Source organism: Petromyzon marinus, chromosome 54, assembly GCF_048934315.1.
Source record: "Petromyzon marinus isolate PM22_M1 ecotype Great Lakes invasive population chromosome 54, UKy_Petmar_22M1.pri1.0, whole genome shotgun sequence".
Taxonomy (NCBI): Eukaryota; Metazoa; Chordata; class Hyperoartia; order Petromyzontiformes; family Petromyzontidae; genus Petromyzon; species Petromyzon marinus.
This window is the reverse complement of record NC_133720.1, coordinates 7,147,705-7,171,063: the sequence shown is the minus strand read 5'-3', so window position 1 is coordinate 7,171,063 and position 23,359 is coordinate 7,147,705. Positions and strand designations below refer to the sequence as shown.

The 23,359-nt window shown below is 46.5% G+C and overlaps 1 protein-coding gene across 1 annotated transcript; it reads right to left on the bottom strand.

Moving 5' to 3' along the window:
* Nucleotides 1-4,108: 4,108 nt before the first annotated feature.
* Nucleotides 4,109-23,260, bottom strand: LOC116954075 (uncharacterized). The gene is made up of 4 exons (XM_076052146.1): nucleotides 19,043-23,260; nucleotides 15,531-17,609; nucleotides 12,397-14,872; nucleotides 4,109-11,607 (listed from the first exon to the last, which is right to left on the bottom strand). Exons 1-4 carry the CDS (start codon nucleotides 19,832-19,834, stop codon nucleotides 8,909-8,911), a joined length of 8,046 nt encoding a protein of 2,681 aa, XP_075908261.1. The 5' UTR covers nucleotides 19,835-23,260; the 3' UTR covers nucleotides 4,109-8,908.
* Nucleotides 23,261-23,359: the final 99 nt, after the last annotated feature.

The window sequence follows — 23,359 nt, the reverse complement described above, 5'->3', positions numbered from 1 at the left end:
CTAAAACTATCATATTCTCTGGATTATTATTCTTTAAAGACGCTCTGGAAAGTAAGACTCACCCACCAAACATGTTTTGCGCCCGGTGTCAAGAAAGTTATACAAATCTAAGTGACACACACACACACCTACCAGATTGTAAGACGCACACCCCAACTTTTGCTTTAAACTACTTGCAGTGGGAAGTGCGTCTTATAATCCAGAAAACACGGAAGCACGTTGCCTGGCAACTTGGGGTTATTTTTTTTTTAAAAATAGGAATTCCCGGCCCTGAAGTATTGCTTTGGTCATGGGACCTTTTTGCCAGTATCAAGGTATGAAATTTATTTTTCGTATTGCTTTGTTGTTCAAAATCCACCAATATATTCTTGTTACATAAGCACGTCTTCTTATCACGAACTTAATTTGTATTATTATTTGTATTTAAATGAGCTTTGGTCGTGGGAAATGTAATCACGCCAAACTCACACCTCATGTTATGACTCCCCCTTCTCTGCCTCCCGGCTACTAAATAATCACGTGGTTATTGTAATCTCTTCTGGCTCTCTCCTACCTCTCATCTCGCTCTACTCCCCTCCACGCACTCTCCTACAGTGAGGGAAAAAAGTATTTGATCCCCTGCTGATTTTGTACGTTTGCCCATTGACAAAGAAATGATCAGTCTATAATTCTAATGGTAGGTTTATTTGAACAGTGAGAGACAGAATAACAACAACAAAAAATCCAGAAAAACGCATGTCAAAAATGTTATAAATTGATTTGCATTTTAATGAGGGAAATAAGTATTGGACCCCTCTGCAAAACATGACTTAGTACTTGGTGGCAAAACCCTTGTTGGCAATCACAGAGGTCAGACATTTCTTGTAGTTGGCCACCAGGTTTGCACACATCTCAGGAGGGATTTTATCCCACTCCTCTTTGCAGATCTTCTCCAAGTCATTAAGGTTTCGATGCTGACGTTTGGCAACTCGAACCTTCAGCTCCCTCAACAGATCTTCTATGGGATTAAGGTCTGGAGACTGGCTAGGCCACTCCAGGACCTTAATGTGCTTCTTCTTGAGCCACTCCTTTGTTGCCTTGGCCGTGTGTTTTGGGTCATTGTCATGCTGGAATACCCATCCACGACCCATTTTCAATGCCCTGGCTGAGGGAAGGAGGTTCTCACCCAAGATTTGACGGTAAATGGCCCCCGTCCATTGTCCCTTTGATGCGGTGAAGTTGTCCTGTCCCCTTAGCAGAAAAACACCCCCAAAGCATAATGTTTCCACCTCCATGTTGGACGGTGGCGATGGTGTTCTTGGAGTCATAGGCAGCATTCCTCCTCCTCAAAACATGGCGAGTTGAGTTGATGCCAAAGAGCTCCATTTTGGTCTCATCTGACCACAACACTTTCACCCAGTTGTCCTCTGAATCATTCAGATGTTCATTGGCAAACTTCAGACGGGCATGTATATGTGCTTTCTTGAGCAGGGGGACCTCGTGGGCGCTGCAGGATTTCAGTCCTTCACGGCGCAGTGTGTTACCAATTGTTTTCTTGGTGACTATGGTCCCAGCTGCCTTGAGACCATTGACAAGATCCTCCCGTGTGATTATGGGCTGATTCCTCACCGTTCTCATGATCATTGCAACTCCACGAGGTGAGATCTTGCATAAGCCCCAGGCCGAAGGAGATTGACAGTTCTTTTGTGTTTCTTCCATTTGCGAATAATCGCACCAATTGTTGTCAACTTCTCACCAAGCTGCTTGGCAATGGTCTTGTAGCCCATTCCAGCGTTGTGTAGGTCTCAAATCTTGTCGCTGACATCCTTGAAGAGCTCTTTGGTCTTGGCCATGGTGGAAAGTTTGGAATCTGATTGATTGGTTGCTTCTGTGGACAGGTGTCTTTTATATAGGTAACAAGCTGAGATTAGGAGCACTCCCTTTAAGAGTGTGCTCCTAATCTCAGCTCGTTACCTGTATAAAAGACACCTGGGAGCCAGAAATCGTTCTGATTGAAAGGGGGTCAAATACTTATTTCCCTCATTAAAATGCAAATCAATATATAACATTTTTGACATGCGTTTTTCTGGATTTTTTTGTTGTTGTTCTGTCTCTCACTGTTCAAATAAACCTACCATTAAAATTATAGACTGATCATTTCTTTGTCAGTGTGCAAACGTACAAAATCAGCAGGGGATCAAATACTTTTTCCTCACTGTACCTCTCCGCTCTCATCTCACTCCACTCCCCTCCCCGCACTCTCCTACCTCTCCCCTCTCATCTCACTCTACTCCCCTCCAAACACTCTCCTACCTCTGCCCTCGGTGGGACGAAGATGCCTGAGGCATCAACATCGTGGCTGCATTGAAAATGCACTGGAAGGTTGATTCGATGTTCTGATTGATGAGCGGTCACGTGTCGAGGCAACGACACTTGGCAAACAAAGGTAAAGGTGCAGCCACACTTGACTTATGCCGTTTATCGTTTATTGTAAAATTTTAATCACAGTTCCTATGATCACTGTTACATTGTTTTTATAGCTTTATTTAGGTGATTTTGAAAACGTTTTGGTTCAGCTATATTTGTTTGTTGTTGCACAGAGTTAGCGTGATAACTTTAATCTAAATTGTCTCATGGTTGTTATTGTTTGACTTGCATCTCACTGGGATTTTTGCACACAGCCTTGAAATGCGGTGTTTTTTTCTGGAAGACTTTGCTGTTTTCCCTGCATTTTCCTGTTGCGTGTAGTCACTTTAAGATTTCGATTTAAAGCTTTCGTGACTGCAAGGATTCATCTTCTTTGGTTCTTTCGGTAAAGTCACGTAGAATTAGAATAAAATAATAAATAAAACAATAAAATTCTCACGACGTTTCGGCCACAACACAAGTGGCCTTCTTCAGGTGAAAGGAACAAACCTGTCGGGACGACAGAGCTACATTGAACGCTGCTAAGATTCGCAGCGTCTTTTAAGCTGGTTGAGAGAAGTGAGGCACCTTGACAAAGGGGTTTACATATCAAACAGGAGAATTTGGCATTGAAACAGTTGAGGGATTAGCTTGTGACTGGTCACAGAAATAGCTATGTTAAAGTCAAAGCCTACACATCCACAGAGGCACCTAGTGCATAGAGTTTATTGATAACATTGAGGTAGTTTATATTTTAGTTTTTTATCTGTTTACTATATGGTATTCATTATATAGTGTAGTGTATACCCAGTTGCTGTTAATAGCTCTGCTTATTGAATAATATATTGAGTACATTTATTATATTGATGTAATTTAGACTTAGGTTTTTTTCACATCGGTTTACTGTATGATAGTTGAGTTGTTGCAGCCCGTTTGGCGTCCATGCACTAGGTGCCTCTGTGGATGTGTAGGCTTTGACTTTAACAAAGCTATTTCTGTGACCAGTCACAAGCTAATCCCTCAACTGTTTCAATGCTAAATTCTCCTGTTTGATATGTAATCCCCTTTGTCAAGGTGCCTCACTTCTCTCAACCAGCTTAAAAGACGCTGCGAATCTTAGCAGCGTTCAATGTAGCTCTGTCGTCCCGACAGGTTTGTTCCTTTCACCTGAAGAAGGCCACTTGTGTTGTGGCCGAAACCTCGTGAGAATTTTATTGTTTTATTTTATTATTTTATTCTCATTCTACGTGACTTTACTGAAAGAACCAAAGAAGATCACTTTAAGATGTTACTTGTTCATGTTTTTGTTTGTTGCGGTTGCACCTGAGTCAAGAGCCGGATGGCTCACAGGGTTATACCTAATAAATGAAACTGAAACCGAAAACTGTGGGTCTCTGTGTGTAAATCATTGCTGACCGATTTGAGATCATCAAACTCGCTGCACTCGAGAAGCAGGTTTATGAATCAAGGTTCAGCGGGCTGCGATCCCCTTAAGCCATTCGGCCATTTCAGAAATGGTCCTTAAAAAATAAACTCTGAACAAAAGGCCACGTGTTCTTAAACATTCATGGGCACAGTCACGTGCCCTTTAAGTTTGCGTACTGCTGGCGGAAGAGCGTCCACGGGAAGCAACCCTCGCGGGTAAGCTGGCCAACTCTTCAAAGCCTCACCTCTCTTCTCCATTGGCCCCAATCCCCCTCTTCCCTCCCCTCGCCCCTCCGCTCTGCGCCCGTCCCTGCCCTGCCCCTTCTCGTGACCCCCACGTGTTATCGGTCATTCATTCCTCGGCCCTTACATGCCCCTGCCCCGTCAAAACCACTCCGTTTTTGTGACCGCTGTTTAAAAACCACGTAGGGCACCTTCTGCTTAGGTGCTCTATCAATATGTAGCGACATAGCGCCAGCTGCTGCCCAGCAGCGTGAACTGCGGTGGACAGTTAGCGCACACGCCGTCGAGCATATACGCGGCTGTGCGCCGGCAGGGCGGAGGAACTGGGGCAAGGGTCACGGAAGACCTCATCGGGAAGCCCCTGGAACCCGCTAGCGGGTTCGAGAAGGGAGGCGTGGCCAGGGCGGAGCCAGGCCGCGCCGAGGAGAATAAAAGCAGCGGAGAGCGAGAGCTCGGGGCTGCCGGTTCTTGGAGTGGACTCGTCTCGCCGTCGCTGCCGTCTTCACCGCCTTCGCCGCTGCCGCCTTCACTCGATTATTGTTGCGCGGCCGGACAGTTGTTGGCTGTCTCGGTCGACGCGGTCGGTGTAACACGGACAGGGTCGTGTCTAGGCTGGGCTGCGCAGCAACGAGAAGGAAGGAGGCGAGCCTGTGTGAAACTGAAGAGTGTTAAAATAAAGAAGGTGCCCCCTGCAACTACCTCGTGTCCGACTTGTGCTACGCTACAAATATAAGAACTTAAAATAAGATGCTAGCCACAGAGCTCTTGAGCGGTTGTGTAGCGGTTAGCCCGCTGCGGTCTTCAAGTTACGTGTACAGTCATTCTAAACGGCTTTTTGTGTTAGTTTGTTGGCTACGTACGGTGGGAAAGAAGTTCGACATGCAGTCCATACATACGGCAAGTCCTCGTTTAACGGGGTAGACGCATGCCTGAAAAGTGCCGCATTAAGCGAAAAACACCCGTTAATTGAAAACAATTTTCCCGATAAATTTCTCACAATCACGACTACTCCTGCATGTGAAACCTGAAAGATAGGGAGTGCCATTGCCAGGCAATGTCAGTTAGGGCAAGTTAGGGGTTCGTGAACCCGTCTATGCGGACATTTGAGACCTATCCCCTCGTGTGCCCTACTCGGTTTTCTTCCGGGCATGCCGATTTCCTCCCACATACACACTCACGCAGCCACAATCTCATTGCGTTAAAAGCAACTGGCTTCCACATCCGCTATGAAAGAGGAACCTCTGAACAACAACAACAACAATCAGTCTAAGCACGTTACTTTGGAGCCCATTGGCAATCCACTGCTGGATGAAATGCCTCCCCATGCATTGTCAGTCATGGGCGATTGTTTGTGACCCAGGGCCGAGTCACAATGATGTTAGCAGTGGCTGGGAATCGAACCCCGAACTCAGGTGCGCTCACCACTTGCGCCACCACTTTGCCCCTCTGAACAATCACTCCTTATTAAGCAAAAGTTTTGGAACGTTTTTTTCTAAATATTTCGTTGCTTAAATGTCCCGCTTCTGGCTTATTTGTATTCAGATTGTAAATGTTGTGGATTTGCTCTCCAACACACCGGTGTTCTGTACAAGTAAGCAATTGGCATGCTCTGTTTACGGTGACAAACCTTACTGATTGGCTGTGTCGGGTGATTGCGAGTTTAACGACGCATTTATATTTACCCAATCTAACCCAAACAAACCTATATTATGGACTTGTTTGTATAATTATGCATTTCAGACTTTATTAATTGTCTCTATATTAATTGTAGATATCTACATATATATGTCTGGAAGTCCATTTCCACACACTTGTGGTCCCAATATTTATGCCTCGTCTAGAATTAGACAACTGTGGTCGATATTTAACTAAACATTTCTTTATCGCGATTATGTTTTGCTAGTTTTTTTTTATTTCTCTTATCTGTTATTGTTTATCATGAATGTGTTTTAGCGTGACTTGTTGCGTTTGTCGTAGAAGCGGCGGTGTTGTTTTTTGTTGATGAAACCCGATTCAAGAGCTTCTTGTCTCACAGGGCACTTCAAAATAAACTGAACTGAAGTTAACTGATTCGAGCCGCACTTTAAGTGCCTCCTGAGAATTTTGACTTCAGTCGCATCCCAGGTCACTCTTGCAAACCGAGACCAGATTCTGGTCTTTTGCATTCTCACTGGGCTTAAAAATAATATTGAAACTTGAAATTGACATCAGCAACAAGATATTCGAAGTCCCGTTCGGCACTTGGTCATGGAAATGGTATCCTCCGCTGAATTTAGATGTCACATTAAAACAGCGTAGAAGGATGACGAAAGGACAGGTATTGCCTTCGAGATGAAATCCTTCCGGAGAATTCCTAACCTTTCTCACGGAGATCCGTGCGACGAACATGGAAGTCCTGGCAAGGACAGACACGGGCAGATATATTTTGTACAATGCTACCACAAGGTCGCGTCAGGCACGGGAAGCTGCGACCCAGTAAGCGTGGAACGTTGGTCCAACGTTGGGACGTTGGTCTGACGGTCCCAACCACAGGGCAACGTTGGTGCCCACTGATTGCTCGTCTACTGGGCGAAGACCCCGGGGACGCCCCAGGGCACGCTGCTGTTGGCGGGCGATGTCGCTCGGCTGGCCTGGGAGCGCCTGGGAATTCCCCGGGAAGAGCTAGAGGCTGTGTATAGTCGTGTATAGTGTAGCGTGTAGTAGTGTATAGTGTAGTGTATAGTAGTGTATAGTGTAGTGTATAGTAGTGTATAGTGTAGTGTATAGTAGTGTATAGTGTAGTGTATTAGTAGTGTATAGTGTAGTGTATAGTAATGTATAGTGTATTGTGTAGTAGTGCAGTGCATAGTAGTGTGTATTGTATAGTAGTGTAATGTGTAGTGTATAGTGCAGTAGTGCATAGTAGTGTATAGTGTAGTCGTGTATAGTAGTGTATAGTAGTATAGTGTAGTGCTGGAGTCTGTCACCAGGGAGGTGTGGACCGCCACTACTCAATACGCTGCCGCCGCCACCCTCCCCAGGGCAAGCTAATCGAGAAACGAACGAAGGAGCAAAGGGTGATGGCTGAACTGCTGCAGGGACGGTGATAGAGAGACCACTGGAAGGTGCTGGGGGAAGGGGAAGCCTATCATCTGATTCGTCATCGACCAGAAAACCCCGTCTCAACAGGGAATCAGAGTGCGTGCCAGAAAAAAACGCAAGTTTCAGTGTACAAACTCGTGTAAAAAAATGTACTGAGCCTATGTGCATTGTGCAAAAACCATCAACAATTCCTGAAGAAGTGCCATTGCAGTCCTCTTGTCTTGAATGAATGTGGTCGCCACTAGTAGCTGCAGAGGGGATCATAATTCATGGACTCCTTACAAACAACCTACTTCGCAGCGTAGGTTTTCACGGTTGCATTGGACAGCTCTCCAATGGATCCCCTCGATTTCCCATCGTATGCGTTAATGATGATCCTTCTCCGGGTACTCCAGTCCCCACTTGTACACACGGGTGACGACCTTCCTCCGGGGTATCCCTCCATGTTACGAGCGTTCGGTCTTCCGAAATGTCGCGTTGACGTGATCGGCAAATTTATGGGCGCTTTTCTAAGAACGAAATCGAATTTCCGAGTCAATGGAGTTTCACAAACGGCCACGCACCGCGACATCATTTGAAACGACAAGTCACCCAGGGGAGGCTGCGTTGACCAATCCGCGACAGCGTCGTCACGTGGTGTATCCCTGCAGCGCAAAGCAGCAACGCCTCCAACACCGCCTTGCCGGTCATTCCAACGTGCAGCGAATCTTTTTGTGAGTTCCCTGAAAAAAGTTTGACTGTTTTTGTTTTAAATTAATTATTATTCACTCGTTTTCATATGCATCTTCTTTTTCATGTAAAGTTTTTGTCTTTTGAAAATGTACAAAGGTGTATAATTTTGTTTAGGTTCGGAGTAGAGTTGGGAATGACTGTTGGAAACACATCCCCATTTTTTTGGGTCATAACTTAATGGGAAAAGCCGATTTATATAATTTCGTTTTACTCCTGGGGGGTTTAGTTGTTGTTGTTGTTGCTGAAGATCGCATCTCCCTTATCGTAAACCGAGGGATACCCGTACTCAGGTTTTCCCCCGGACCGAAACAAAAACACTGAACCAGTCTACGTCGGAGCCGAGTCAACGAGCGTCAAGAACCAGCGGGCACGAGCAGCAGCCGGCCGACGCCTCTCTACATCATTCCAGGGAGATTGGCGAGCCGTTCAATGCAGTTTGCCCCGAAGAAGCTCTCCTTCAAGCACGTGGAGCACGAAAAAAAAGAACGGATGTCGTACCGAACACCACACGAAGCGACGAGAAAATGCAGCGGAGAGAGAGCCACAACAGCGCGTGCCAGTCGAGGCACGTTCATTCTTCTTCACACTTGTGCGTCTATCGATGCACGCGTATCGTGACGTCGACGACCAATTTCGATCACGCCCGTAACTTTGAATACGTCAGTGTGGTGACGTCACAACGAGTGCTAGCGACGTGAGTGGCGTTTTCAACAGGAGCTTTAAAGTCGTCTTTATGAGTAAACGAAGCTTCAAACTAGCATGGGGCGGGTCCGGGACGTATGACCCAAGTGTGTAGCTACGGAGCTATTTGTCATTTGCGGTAACTTCTTCTTTAAAAGGATCTTCTTTGGTGTCACCACTTTCCTATGCCTCTCCGCTGGGAGGTGGGGGAGGGTCGTCGCTTGTGGGTGCCGTCTTCTTGCCTTCACGACACGTGAACTCTTCACTTGTGCTGGCGAAAGTCACGTCCACCTTGGTGGCTTTGTCAATTTGCTCCCCCCTTCTACTCCTGCTGCTGTTCCTCCACCTCCTCCTATTCCTATTATGTTTCCTCCTTCACCTCCTGATCCTCTGTCTTCTCCTCCCTCTCCTTCTTCTGCTCCGCTTCCAGGTCCTCCTGTTGATTTCCCTCCACATATTTCACGAGCCGATTCTTCTGCATGACCACCTCCACCTCCTCCATCACCTTCTTTTTCACTACCACCTCCTCCTCTTTCTCCTCCCCCTCCTCCTCCTTGGCTACCACTTCCTCCATTTGATCCTCTGCTACCTCTTTCTCCTGCACCTCCTCCTTCCCTTCCTTCTCCTCTTCCTCCTCCTCCGCCGCCACCACCTCCTCCTCTGCCACTTTCTCCTCTGCCACCACCTCCTTATTCTCCACCTTCTCTCCCTCGGCTCCCATCTCCTTCTTTTCCACTTTATTCTCCTCAGCCACGTCCTTCTCCACCACCTCTTTCTCCAGCATCTTACCTTCTACCTTATCCTTGTCCACCACCTCCGCTACCTCCTCCGCCACCACTTCCTCTGTCTCTGCCACTTTCTCCACTGCCACCATTTCCTCCTCGTTCTCTGCCTTCTCTTTCTCTGTAACCACCTCCTTATTTACCATATCCTCCTCTGTCACCTCCTTCTCCTCCATCTCCTCCACCTCCTTATTGGCTTCTTCCTCCTCCACTGCCATCACCTCCTGCTGCCCTGCCACTTTTTCCTCTGCCACCACCTCCTCCTCCCCCACCTTCTCCTCCTCTGCTACCACTTCCTCCTTCTCCACCTCCTCTGCCACTTCCTTCCCAACCTTTTCCACTACCTCCTCCTCCACATTCTTCTTCTCCTCCTCCTCCGCCACCCCCTTCTCCACCTTCTCCACCATCTTCTCCTCCTCCAAGTTCTCTTCCACCACCTCTGCTACCTTCTTTGCTACCTCCTCCTCTGCCACCTCCTTCTCCACCTCCTCCGCCATCTTCTCCTCCACCACCTTCTCCTCTTCCACCACCTCTGCTATCTTCTCCTTCATATCCTTCCCTACCTGCTCCTCCTCCTCCTCATTGTCAAACACTAACACGCCTACGATGTCTTCATTCGCGTTCATTTCCAAAAACTTTTCACTCATCAGCTCTAAATCGTCTACATTGGTCTCGCTAAATTTGAGCTCTTCCACAACCCGGGGGCCATCACCTTGAGCGCTGCCAGGGTCAAAATCAGTATCACCACCACCACCACCACTGCGAACAGAGATTTTGGCCGAGCAGAGATCCACGGACGTCATTGCACTCTGTGCTGCGTCGTTATGCCCGTGATGGACATCCACGCTGGTGGTGCTGACTCCCAACTGTGTCAGTGCAACGTTGACCTCCGTGACGATTGAGCTCGTGCCAGCGTTAGTCTTAGCATTGTCCAAACTCCGGTGACTCATGGTCGCCGTGATTTTGACCAGAGCCGAGCAACAGCGGGGTGGCTGGGCAACGATGGCGGGGTCGCAACCTTTATCTTTGGCCTCTTGCCTCAATGCGTCCAAAGTGACCTCTAATTGTGCATACGCTGTGTTCTTCTCCCTCACTGTCGTGACATCGCGGTCACCTTTCAGAGTCTCTGCCTTCGTCTTGTTTTCCTCCTCTTCTTCCTCATCTTCCTGGTCTTCTTTGTAAGAGTCTGTTCTAAGCGTTGTCTTGATCTCTACGGCATCTTCTTTGCATGCTCCCGGTTCTGTCGTCACTAATGCAGCCATCACTGTCTCTTTACTCGAGTTGGGCTCTGCCGCTTTGCCCTCTTTCAGTTCAATCGCAGCTTCTATTTTGGGTCGACGAGAAGGCAATCCTTTGGCGTGAAGATCAGAAGGAGACATCAACTCAACGCCCTGGGCCGACTCTGTCTGCTCCTCAATCACGGCCGTTGCTTTCGGGTCACAAAACTCGGCTTTCAATCTCATCAGCTGGACTTGCACCGCGGTGATTTTGGACGTCATGCCCGCGATGCTCTCTTGCATTTTCAAGAAGTTCTCTTTGTGGTGAGTAACACCACGTGAACTCACCATCATGGTCTTCATCGTCTCCTCATCGGACCCGTGGTGCCTCGAGATCTCCACCACATCGGGGATTTTGGCCACCTGCCCAGACGTCGCCAGCGTGTCCTCCATTCCACCTCTGCCCACGGTGTCAATCTTATCCGCGTGCAGCTGCATATTATCCAATTCTATCTTCATTTGGTGAAAGCTGCTTTGCATCTCATTAATATTTGCCTCAATTTCCTCCAACTCGTCGATCGCCGGTGCCTCACGGTCTGCAGCTGTCAGCATGGCTTCGTCCGATGGAGCGGCAGTTGTCTTGGATACACCATTGTCATCATTTTTGTCATCCGCGGCACCTTTATTCTCATCCTTTGTGCTTCCCTGATGTGACTTGGCCATAATGGTGTGTGAATTGCGGAGAGACATGTCACTCGTGGGTGTCAGGACAGCTTCATCCATCGCCGAAAACTGCTTGGTGGAAGATTTCCTCTTCGGTGGTAAATTCATCTTTATTTCAGTCACGTCGTCCTTCATGAGAGCGATCATGACAGGTATGCTGGTGAGAGCCTCTCGCAGTTTCAAGAAGTCCACCTGTTGAGTTCCAGCGGGCGTAAAACCGGCACTTGATTCGCAATCATCTGCAACTTCCTCGGCTGTGTCCGCATTTGATCTCGACCCTGAATCTTCTTCATATTGCATGTCTGTCGTGCTAAACCTCACACCGTCCGCTTGATGATCTGCAAGAAAACGAGAATTCTCTTCAACTTTAATCGCAACAGATTCTACCTTAGCTTTATACATCACCACTTCTGTACCCTGGGGCAGTTCAGCTTCTTGCTGCTCCTGCTGCACTTTGCGTTTAGTGTCATCAACTAAGGCGGAACTGTCCCCCTGAACTTCCACAAAACCTAAATTTTATTCAATTTCAATCACATCAAATTCTTCCTTAGCTGTCGCTATCGCCTTTGTAATGTCCATCACATGACGTTCTTCCTCATCCTTAGCTGTCGTCTGTTCTACTTTTACCACATCAGATTCTTCCTCTTCTTCAGCTATCATCTTTCAAACGTCCATCACATCAACTTCTACCTAATGTTTTACTATTGACTTAAAACATTTAATTACATCATATTTTTCATCTTTAGATGTCGTTTTTTCCACTTCTTCTCCATCAGATTCTTACTCTTCTCTAGCGATCATTTTTCCCACGTCCATTACATAAGATTATTCCTGATCTTTAACTATCATATTTTCGACATCAGTCATATTTGATTCTTCCTCATCTTTAGCTATTGTCTGTTCAACTTCAATCACATCAGATTCTTCATCTTTAGCTTTCATCTTTCCAACTTCTATTACATCACATTCTTCTCTATCTTTAGCTATCATCTTTTAAACTTCTATCACATCAGATTCTTCTCTCTCTCTCTCTTGAGCTGTCGTTTTTGCCACTTAAATCACATTACATACTTAATTGACTTTAGCTATCGTCTTTTCAACCTTAATCACATCAGATGTTTCCTTACCTGTTGTAGTCTTCTCTTCATCTTCTACCACATCCGCTTGTTTCTCGTCTTTATCTTTCGTCACTTTGGTATCTGGGGGCGGTTTGGTTTCCTGCTGCTGTTGCTGCTCTTCATGATGCTGCTGTTCGTTTACTATGTCACCGACAGAGCCACCACCATCCACCCAAACTTCCGCAGAAGCAGAATCTTCTTCAACTTCCAACACATCAGATTGTATTTCATCTTTAACTTTTGTCTGTTCAACTTGAATTACATCACATTCTTCATTTTTAGCTTTCTTCTTTCCAAATTCTATCACATCACATTCCTCCCCCTCTTTAGCTGTTGTCTTTCCAACTTTTACCCCATGAGAGTCTTCCTCATCTTTAGCTATCATATTTTCAACTGCAATCAAATCAGGTTCTTCCTCAGTTTTAGCTTCCATCTTTACAACTTCTACCCCATGATATTCTTCCTCATCTTTAGCTATTGCCATTTGAACTTTAATCACAATAGATTCTTTCTCATCTTTAGCTATTGTCTTTTCAACCTCTACCCCATCTAATTCTTCCTCATCTTTAGCTGTCATCTCTTCAACTTCAATAATATCGGATTCTCCCTCACCTTTAGTTATCATCTTTTCTACTTCTACTCCATCAGATTCTTCATATTTAGATATTTTCTTTGCAACTTTAATCACATCACATTCTTCCCTATCTTTAGCTATCATGCTTTCATCTTTATTCACCTCCGATTCTTCCTTAGCTTTAGATATTGTATTTTCGACTTCAATCACATCAGATTGTTCCTCAGTTTTACCTCCCATCTTTTCAACTTCCATTCCATCAGATTCTTCTTCATCTTCAGCTGCCGTCTTTTCATCTTCAATCACAACATATTCTTTCTCAGCTTTAGACATCATCTTTATAACTTCTACCCCATCAGATTCTTTCTCATCTTTAGCTATCGTCTGTTCAAATTGACTCACATCACATTCTTCATCTTTAGCTTTCGTTTTTCCAACTTCTATCACAACGGATACTTTCCTCTCTTTAAGTGTCATCTTTTCAACTTCAACCCCATAAGATTCTCTCTCATCTTTAGTTATCGACTTTTCAACTGCAATCACATGAGATACTGCCTTAGCTTTAGCTGTCATCTTTTGATCTTTAATCACATCACTTTCTTCCTTAGCTATCGTCATTTCCTCTTTAATTACATCAGATTTTTCCTCAACTTTAGCTATTGTCTGTTCAACTTCTATCACATTAGACTCTTCCTCAGTTTTAGCTTCCATCTTTCCAACTCCTACCCCATGATATTCTTCCTCATCTTCAGCTATTGTCTTTTCAACTTTAATCACTTCACATGCTTCCTTCGCTTTAGCTATGTTCTTTTCAACTTTGATCACGTCAGATTCTTCTTCAGCTTTAGCTATCATCTTTTCGCCTTCTAACCCATCAGATTTTTCCGCAACTTTAGCTGTCATCTTTCCAACTTCCATCACATCAGATTCTACCTCATCTTTAGCTATCGTCTTTTCAACTTCCATCCATTCAAATTCTTCCTCCTCTTTAGCTATTGTCTGTTCAACTTTGATCACATCAGATTCTTTGTCAGCTTTAGATATCATATTTTCAACTTCCACCCAATCAGAATCTTCCTCATCTTTAGCTATTGCCTTTTCAACTTCAATCACATTACATTCTTCCTTATCTTCAGCTACCATCTTTTCAACTTCTACCCCATGAGATTCCTCCTTGTCTTTAGCTATCGTCTTTTCAAGCTTAATCATATTAGATTCTTCCTTACCTCTTGTAGTCTTCTGTTTATCTTCTACCACATCCAATTGTTTCTTGTCTACGTCAACTTCAGACACATCAGATTCTTCCTCACCTTCAGCTTTTGCCTTTTCAACTTCAATCACATCAGATTCTTCCTGAGCTCTAGCTCTTGCCTGTTCAACTCCAATCGAATCATATTCTTCACCTTTAGCTATCGTCTTTTCAACTTTAATCGCATCATATTTTTCCTTTTCTGTTGCAATCTTCTTTTCAACTTCTACCACATCCCTTTGTTTCTCATCTTTAGCTTTCGTCAAAATGATATATTGGGGCGGTTCGTCTCCCTGCTGCTGTTGTCGCTGTCCATGATGAGGCTGCTGCTGTTCGCTTCCTGTGTCACCAACAGAGACACCAGCATCTAGCCAAACTTCCGCAGAAGCAGAATCTTCTTTGACTTCAAACACGTCAGATGGTTTCCTACCTTTAGATGTCGTCTCGTCAATATCTTTAGGCGGTTCACTTTGCTGCTGTGGCTGCTGCTGCTGCACACTTTCCAAGTCACCAATTGAGGCAGCAACATCCACCTGAGCTTCTGCAGATTTCTCCTGGTTCTCATCTCCCGATGATACTTTGTTTGATACCATCTCTACTTGCCCCTCTGGTGGTGCAGCGGGTTGCTCTGGCATGATTTTCAGATGTGTGTCTTCTTCCAACTAGACACAAGACAACATCATTCATCACCATCATCATAGTGGTGAAAACTCCACCTCTCCCTCCTCCACAACCACTACCAAAATTAGATGTAGACAATCGATAGTTAAGAATGATGTATACGAGATGGAGATTTAGCGAGGGGTGATGGGTGGAATGGAGTTATCCACATTAAGCAGGCATCTTCGCTAACGAGTTCCCACTCCTCCCTCAACACTCACATTTTCCCTAGCTCATACCACGACCCCTTAATCTCCCCCTTCTAACCACTACCATTCCTGTTCCTTCTTCATAATCTTTCTCCATGGCTACCACTCATTCTCCATCCATCCAATACATTCATCATCATTTGCTCTCGTCAATTTCATGCATCACTGGCTCGCCCATTACTTTCTCGCATCTATTCTAATCACCTCATCTTCACTGTTATATTCATACGTTCCTTTGTTATTTCTCTGCAAAGCGCCTTGGTTAAGGCGATATAGAAATTACAATAAGGTAAGCGCTCCTAAATAAAGTAAAACAATTGTTACGTAAGATATCCCCACGTAGCAGAAGCCTCTTGCACAAGAGCCCGGAGATTTGACGAGGCTTCCGTGGAGAAACAGCACATTAATCACATCACTGCAATGCGTGTCATGTTGCTGAGTGAATTCTCACCGTAGCATATTCGCCTTCAGATGGCTCAGTCTTCTGAGTTGCATCGGCAGTGCCGCGCATCTCACCAGTGTCGCGGTCTTCCGCTGACGCTGTCCAAAGCGGAGTCTTCTGCATGACCGCTGCTATCTCCTCTTCCACTAGACGAGTTTGTTCAGGGCTCGGTGGGCGCTCCAGAACCCGATCCCCTGATCGAGTCGAAACCAGAGCTCCGTCGGCCAGGTTTTTAGATGTCTCGCTTGAGTTTGTGTCCAGAGAAGTGCAGGTCGCCAATTCTGAGTCTTCATAGGTGAGATCTGAATCGTCAAAGGTGGTCGCCGGTTTGATCTGCTCCAGAACTTCAACGTCAGGAAGAACAGCAGCAATTATCTCAATTATTTGTTTTGGTTCGATGCCGACATCAGAAATGTCGCTGCTGTAGGTTGGCTTCAAAGTTTCTTTCAAGGTTTCGTCCATAAATGACTCTTGCCCTACGTTCACTTCCTTCACAGCACTAACGACTTCCGTGTCTTTTTCATCATCATTATCATCATCCTCTACAGCAACCACTGGATCTTTGTTGATGGGGGGCGTAACAAAAGGTTCTTCTTGTACCCCATGGGGCAACTTCTTAGTCCCGACATCGGCTTTGGAGCCATTGATAATTTTCATGTTAGAATTCACCGATTTGTTTGCAAGAGACCCGACTTCGGATTTGGCTAATGCGTGAGCCAATTCGTCCGTGCATAAAAATGGCGCAGGAGCAACACCCGTTGATCCGTCAGGGACTATTTCAAGAGTCAGAACGGGATCCGGTGACTTGGCGAATTCTGCCGTACGTTTGCGATTGGATCTTTCCTCTGGAGTCATTCTGGATGAATCCACCTTTGCTTTGGAAACGCTTGTTTGAGTGTCAGTCCCGCTGGAATCACCTGGGATCACGACGGCTGCATCTTCTGCCAGTACGAGTTCTTCCACTTTCATCGTTGGCGCTTGAACTCCGACCCGATTTCCTTGTGTGATCGGAGCATAAGTTCCTGTCGCAATTGCTGCCGTCAAATGTGCCTCAACCATGACCGCTTGCTCGGAAACACTTTTTATTGCCTTCTTCAAGCCCAATAAATTGTACTGCGTGCGGAGCATTTCCAGCTGGATTTTCGAATGCATGCTCACAATGCTCTCTTCCAATTTCACGACTTCTGTCTCAGCGATGCTCATCTTCCTTTTGCGCACTGGATGATCGGGTTCCATTGTCTCGTCTCGTGCATCTGCAGACTGTGACCATCCCACATCTGACAATTCATCTGTGTGTGGAGGTCGAGGGTCTTCAGAAGATGACTTTCTCTTCACTTCAACGTCATCTTTTGGCTGTGTCTCATCCTCCACTCGTGTCTCATCTTCTTGCAGAAACTTATGGTCAGTTACATCTTCTCGCTGAACAGATATCTCTTTTTTCACTTGCACATCTGTGATGTGTATCTCATCTTCCACTTGCGTCGCATCTTCTATCAGAGTCTGAACTTCATTTGGATCTTCTCGCTGGACAGAGATGTCTTCTTTTACTTGAATATCTGTGATGTGTTTCTCATCTTCCACTTGTGTCACATCTTCTATCAGAGACTGAACTGCAGTTGCATCTTCTTGCCGAACAAAAAACTCTTCTGTCATACGAACACTGTCTGCTTGGCATGCCTCAATACTTCCTTGCGATCTGTCAACGATTGTTTCAAGAGTGTTTATTGATAACAGATCCATGTAGGCCTGCATTTCTGCTATTTTAATTATCATCATGGCCATCATTTGTATAATATTCGTCTCCTCCAGTTTAGCTTTGTTCAGAACATTGAATTGTTCTGGTCCTGATCCTGATTCCTTGTTACTGCCTTCGTTCATGGGTTCCACCACTGTGACTGTGGCTCTAAGAATCATGTTGCACAGGGTGGCTTCTTCATCTCCAACACTGGCTTCTGATTCTCCTGCTGCTGCTGCTGCTGCTGCTCGTTCTCCATCAGGTGTTTCATCTGACGGTGGTGGCTGTTGTTGTTGTTGTTGTTGTTCAATGTCATGCTCCTTTTCCTCTGGTTTCTGTTGCGCTTCGAATCCCTGAATGAACAACAACAACCACAAAGTGAGAGAAACGGTTTAAAAGCCACGCCCCCCACCACCCCCCCTGGTGAAGGGTACACCGTGTGATTGACGCTTTGGAGGCAAGGGTTTGGTGGATCAAATTAAGAATATTACGAAACTCCAAACTCACCGGGCCACGAAGAGTTATTAAAGCCTTCGTGACTGCATAAAATTACTAATTGTTTTTTTCGGTAAAGTCACGTATGTAGAAATACAATAACTTTGCCGAAAAAACTAATGAGCAATTTTCTGCAGTCACGAAAGCTTGAATACTTTATTATCACACTTCTACGGGGAAGTTACCGTTGTAATTATGTGTAAGATGTGTCCCTTTTTTGAGCTGCCGTTTTGTATTTACAAGAGGTGGTATTTTTTTGAGCTGCCGTTTTGTATTTACAAGAGGTGGTACTTTTTTGAGCTGCCGTTTTGTATGTGTAAGATGTCCGTGTTTGATCTGCCGCTCTCGCTCTGGCCCCTCCCCCCCTCCAACCGTATTTCCTATTTAAGCTTCTGTTCATCCCTCCGGCCCCCCCCCCCCTCTCTGCCTCCCTGTCCGTCTTTCCTCCCTCCTTAGCTCTTGGTGGACTTGTATATGTATTTCTACTGACCGTGTACCTCGTATTTTTCATTCTATCTATGCTGGTACGTGCAATCCAAAGGTTGAACACGAAATTTAACACTTTTCTGAAATTCGTGGTCCGCCACATAATGTTTTTTCAGGTTTTGTTGAATTCTCGTCTCTCATCTTTTTGTTATATTTACCTCCGTGATTTGTTCTTGACACCTGATGAAGATCGCTTGCGTTGTGTTCGAAACGTCGTGATTGTTTTTTTTGTTTTAATATAATTATATCGTATTTCTACATACGTGACTTTACCGAAAAAAAACCAATGAGTAGCCACGAAGAGTTGTTTGCAACACATCCTGCGTATTGGAAACAAAAGGTTGCAGCTCGCTCTTGCAATGACCCACAGGGTGAGACTTTTCTGAAAGGAAGAATTGGGAACACCTGGAGGGGGGGGGGGGGGGGGCTCTGTTACAGGGGGTTCACTCTCGATCTGATCTTTCTCTACATAGTGTGAATTTAGCCAGACACCCCCTTTTCATTTTCCCCTGTTCTCTTCATCTCCTTCTTTCGTCTCTCTATCCTCCTGACTCTGCCCTCACCCTCGCCCATCGTTAGCCCTCTTACATTCCTAAATCATGGATGGGGGCATGTAGGGGGATTGTGCCTGGGGGCTGTGAGGTTCTTGGACCTTTCTGTGCGAAGCTTGCTTTGAGCAAGCCATCTTCCCGTAAGGTAGACAAAACACTCGCCAATGACATTTCGCCAAACGTGTGGAAGTTCCTGAGGCTTTTTCCTGTTGCAAATGTAGGGAAATTAGCATCCACATCAAAGAAGAGCTCACCTCAGCAGCGACTGCTCCCGGTTCCGGTGATTTACGTGTTTTTTTTCCTCCAGGGATGACGTCATCCTCCGGCAATGCCACCTCCTCGTCATCGAGGGACGCCGCCTTCAACAACATTTGGGGCTCCTCTGCGACCGCGTCGATGGTGTCTTCTGCCTGAGCGACAGTCAACTCTTCGACGACTGAGACGTCTGCACCGAGCGAGCGATTCTCCCCGTTGACATCATCGTCTGGTGGTGCTTGTGTCTCATCGGTGCCTTCCATCGCCCCCTCCGGGTCATCTTTCTCCAGCTCTTCATGCGTTACATCAAAAACCGCGTCAGCTGTGGCTTCCGCTTCTCCACTCAACTCATCTGCCTCGTTCTGAAGGGCAGCATCCTGGGATGATGATGATGATGGAGGAGGAGGAAGAGCAGGAGGTGCAATGAGCATGACAGGACAAAGATCAGGATCGGGATGAAGTTCGAGGTCGGCCGAGATGACATCGGCGATTGTGACATTGGCTCCATCTTGGGAGAGGTTGTCGTAGCTGATCACTGTCGTCTGAATTGTGGTCATGTTGAGCTTAATCTCGGCTAGCGTTTCCCGGATTTTGGTAACCATGTCCCGGAAGTTGATGTCGCCTATAGTGTATGCTGCGGCCTCCATCGGCAACGGGATCATATCGATCGACTGGACACTCCTCCCTTCTACCACCTCCTCCTCCTGCTCCTCCTGCTCCTCCTCGCATTCCACCACCGAGGAAGCCTCAAGTTCTGGCTCCGGATCCAGGATGGATCCCGGGACGGTCATCGTCGTGAACAAGCAGTCTAAGCTATCCTGCGTCCTGTTAATCTTCGACTCGAGATTGGCGAATCTCTCTCGAAGAGAGTCCACAAGTGCCTTGCGTTCGTCTAATGCAGCCAGCTCGGCGGGTTGTAGAAGGGCCTCAAAGACATCTCGCTGATGCTGCTGCTGGTGAAGAAGAGGTTTTTGCTCCTCTTGGACTGCAACGGGTTCGGAGATGGTAGCCGGGTCTTCAACATGGGATTTGACCAGAGGTTGCGCTGGAGTTGTGTCGGGACTGACGGTTGCATCAGCTGTGATGTCCAGCTGCTGCTCTTGTTGTTGCTGCTGCTGCTGTTGTTCATCTTTGCTCCGCTCCTGTTGGCCGTTGGACACATGCACAAGCAGCGACGCAGTGAACGGAATGAGGGGACACAGCGGCAGCAAGAATCACCCAACAACCAACATCACCGCCACCATCACCCCAACTTTAGCCAGTCTCCACGTCTATCAATACCTTCATTTCCAACAGCATCAACCATCACAACCTCCAACACTACTCTCTGCACTACCACCATCACCGCCATCACAACCTCCAACACTACTCTCTGCACCACCATCACCGCCATCACAACCTCCAACACTACTCTCTGCACCAACACCACAACCATCACAACCTCCAACACTACTCTCTGTACCACCACCACAACCATCAAACCTCCAACACTACTCTCTGCACCACCACCACCATCACAACCTCCAACACTACTCTCTGCATCACCACCACCATCACAACCTCCAACACTAGCCCCCCACCACCCTGAGGAGGGCCTTCAAGGCCAGCAAGGCCTTCTCTGCTGGCCTCGAGATTGTCAGAATCAGAAAATATTATTTTTATATATATTTCCATTATTGCTATATGTTTTCTACAAAGTTCATTCCTATCAGTCTATTAACGTCATTTCATTGCTACTCTCTCCCTCAGTTGTGCTGCTTCCAGTACAGCTCATATAAATTAGAGCTTTTATCCAATCAGATTTTCCACCTGTGACGTCTCCGCCTCTCCAGGTGAAAAATCTACCCTGAGGCCTTCAGAATGTCGAGTGAACCCCCTCTGCTGTTGAAGCAAATGGGGACGATGTTGTTGCCATCTTATTTGACCAATGAGATGTCGAGTTTGCCATGGTGGGCGTATTCTTTAACACGCCGGAGCCTTCTCGCTGGCCTAGCCACCTACGTCAGCATTGTTCATGTGGCGTGATCGGAGGACCAGTTAGCTAACTGAAGTAAAACTAGCTAGCACGTAACGTAGCATCATCTAAGATTTATTTAAACTTTCTTTCGTGATGTTTAGTTTTTTAGATGTAGTGCTTTAGATTTTGTTTTATTTTCTGTGGGGAAGCTTGTTGAATCCTGATTGTGTTATTTGTGTTTTACGGCATTTTTGCTTGCTTGGTGGTCGTATGAGTAAATGCGACTGGTTGTTGTAAGTTTGTTCTTGTTTGTTTGGTAATGACATTGATTTGGGCTATGCGATGTCTATTTGTGATGCAGTATCCTGTCATACTGCGTACTAGTGGTACATCCTTGATGGTTTCTCTCTGAACCACCATCACCACCACCATCACAACCTCCAACACTACTCTCTGCACCACCACCACCATCACAACCTCCAACACTACTCTCTGCACCACCACCATCACCATCACAACCTCCAACACTACTCTCTGCACCACCACCATCACAACCTCCAATACTACTCTCCACCACCATCACAACTTCCAGCACTACTCTCTGCATCACCAACACCACCATCACAACCTCCAATACTACTCTCCACCACCATCACAACCTCCAGCACAACTCTCCACCATCATCACAACCTCCAGCACTACTCTCTGCACCACCAACACCACCATCACAACTTCCAACACTACTCTCTGCATCACCACCATCACAACCTCCAGCACTACTCTCTCTGCACCACCATCACCACCATCACAACCTCCAGCACTACTCTCACTGCACCACCACCACCATCACAACCTCCAACACTACTCTCCACCACCATCACCACAGCAACTAACCCACCATTATCTCCACCATAAATACTAGCGCCACCTCCACACAACATCACAACAATCACCACCTCTACGTCCACCACTGCCATCTCCATCACCACCACCACGACCATCACCACCACCACAACCATTGCCACCATTATGAAAAAAAACAAAGATCCCCCGTATAGTCTTGACCAACTTTTGGAGAAATTGCTGTTAGCGGGCACCTATGAAGGCCAGCACCACACCAGGCCGCCCTTGTCTCCATCGTGTCGAGGCTTACACACTGCACCAGGTACTCATTCGACCCCGACTCGACCTCGGGGAGGCCTAGTTCCGGTGCAAACAATCGTCAGTGGTGTTGGTGGCCGTGAGACGGAATCGAACTCGCGTCGCCGGGTTCGACGCGCTAACCACTGCGCCACAGCTTCCCAAAACCATAAACACCCCCCACCAACACCACCATGAACACCACTCTACTCCTACCGGCCTCAACCGATGCCAGCTACAATCCACAGCCCATGGCGATCCTGCTACTGCTGCTGCTGGACCCGTGCAAAGCGATACGGTCGGAGGAATTTCCTGGCCGATCCTTGAATTCTGAGCCAGTTTTTGAAAGAGCCTTACAAACAATGCGTGCTTTTCCTCGAGCATTCGTGATGGACTGGACTTGACAGGAGTGTGCGATGGCAAACGTTCAGACTTACGACGGCCACCGCTATCAGCACCGAAGATAAAGATCCCCCCCACCCCTGTATAGCCTTAAAAGACTTTTGGGGAAAGTGATGTTACCGAGCAGCACTTATGAAAGCCGGCACGGCACACGAGGGGGGAATGTTTTTAAACATTTCGTTTTTTCGCCAAGGACCACGTAAGATTGCATTGGGGGAAATTCTAAGGCGACCCAATCATTGTGACGTTAACAGTGTCAGGTCTGCACGTCACAGAAGGCAGACCCAACTATTGGCTACCAGGTCGAGACGCCAACATTCATAGACCAACACACATTGCATCATCGTCGTCATCATCATGATCATGATGACCATCGGTCACTGACAGTCACGCATTTTCACATGCGCTTCTGCGGCCGTCTGGAACACTCTTCCTTCCGATGCTAGGAAGCCACTCGGGCTTTGCACGCATTCCTTGAGGACTGCTTTTTGTCTTCTTTGGTTCTTTCGGTAAAGTCACGAAGAATGAGAATAAAATAATAAAATAACACAATAAAATTCTCACGACGTTTCGGCCACAACGCAAGCGGCCGTCTTCAAGTGAAAGGTACAGAACTGTCGGGACGACAGAGCTTCAAATCGAAATTTGACTGCTTTTTGTGCTAAGTTTGTTGTCCTTCCCCCACACCTCCGATTAGCGCGGTTGGCTATCGTACGGTGCGAAAGAAGTTCAACGTACACACGTGCGTACGTACACCCAACACAGTCGATTTGTGACGCGGCCAATGTATTTCTGCTTCAGCAGCCACCACCAGTAA

Coding starts and splice junctions, on each gene's coding strand:
- LOC116954075 (XM_076052146.1), bottom strand. CDS start 19,834: ATGACCGTCCCGGGATCCATCCTGGATCCGGAGCCAGAACTTGAGGCT. Junction 14,873..15,530: donor CTGAAGGCGAATATGCTACG/GTGAGAATTCAC, acceptor TCTTGTGTCTAG/TTGGAAGAAGACACACATCT. Junction 11,608..12,396: donor TGAAGAGAAGACTACAACAG/GTAAGGAAACAT, acceptor GTTTTCTTGCAG/ATCATCAAGCGGACGGTGTG.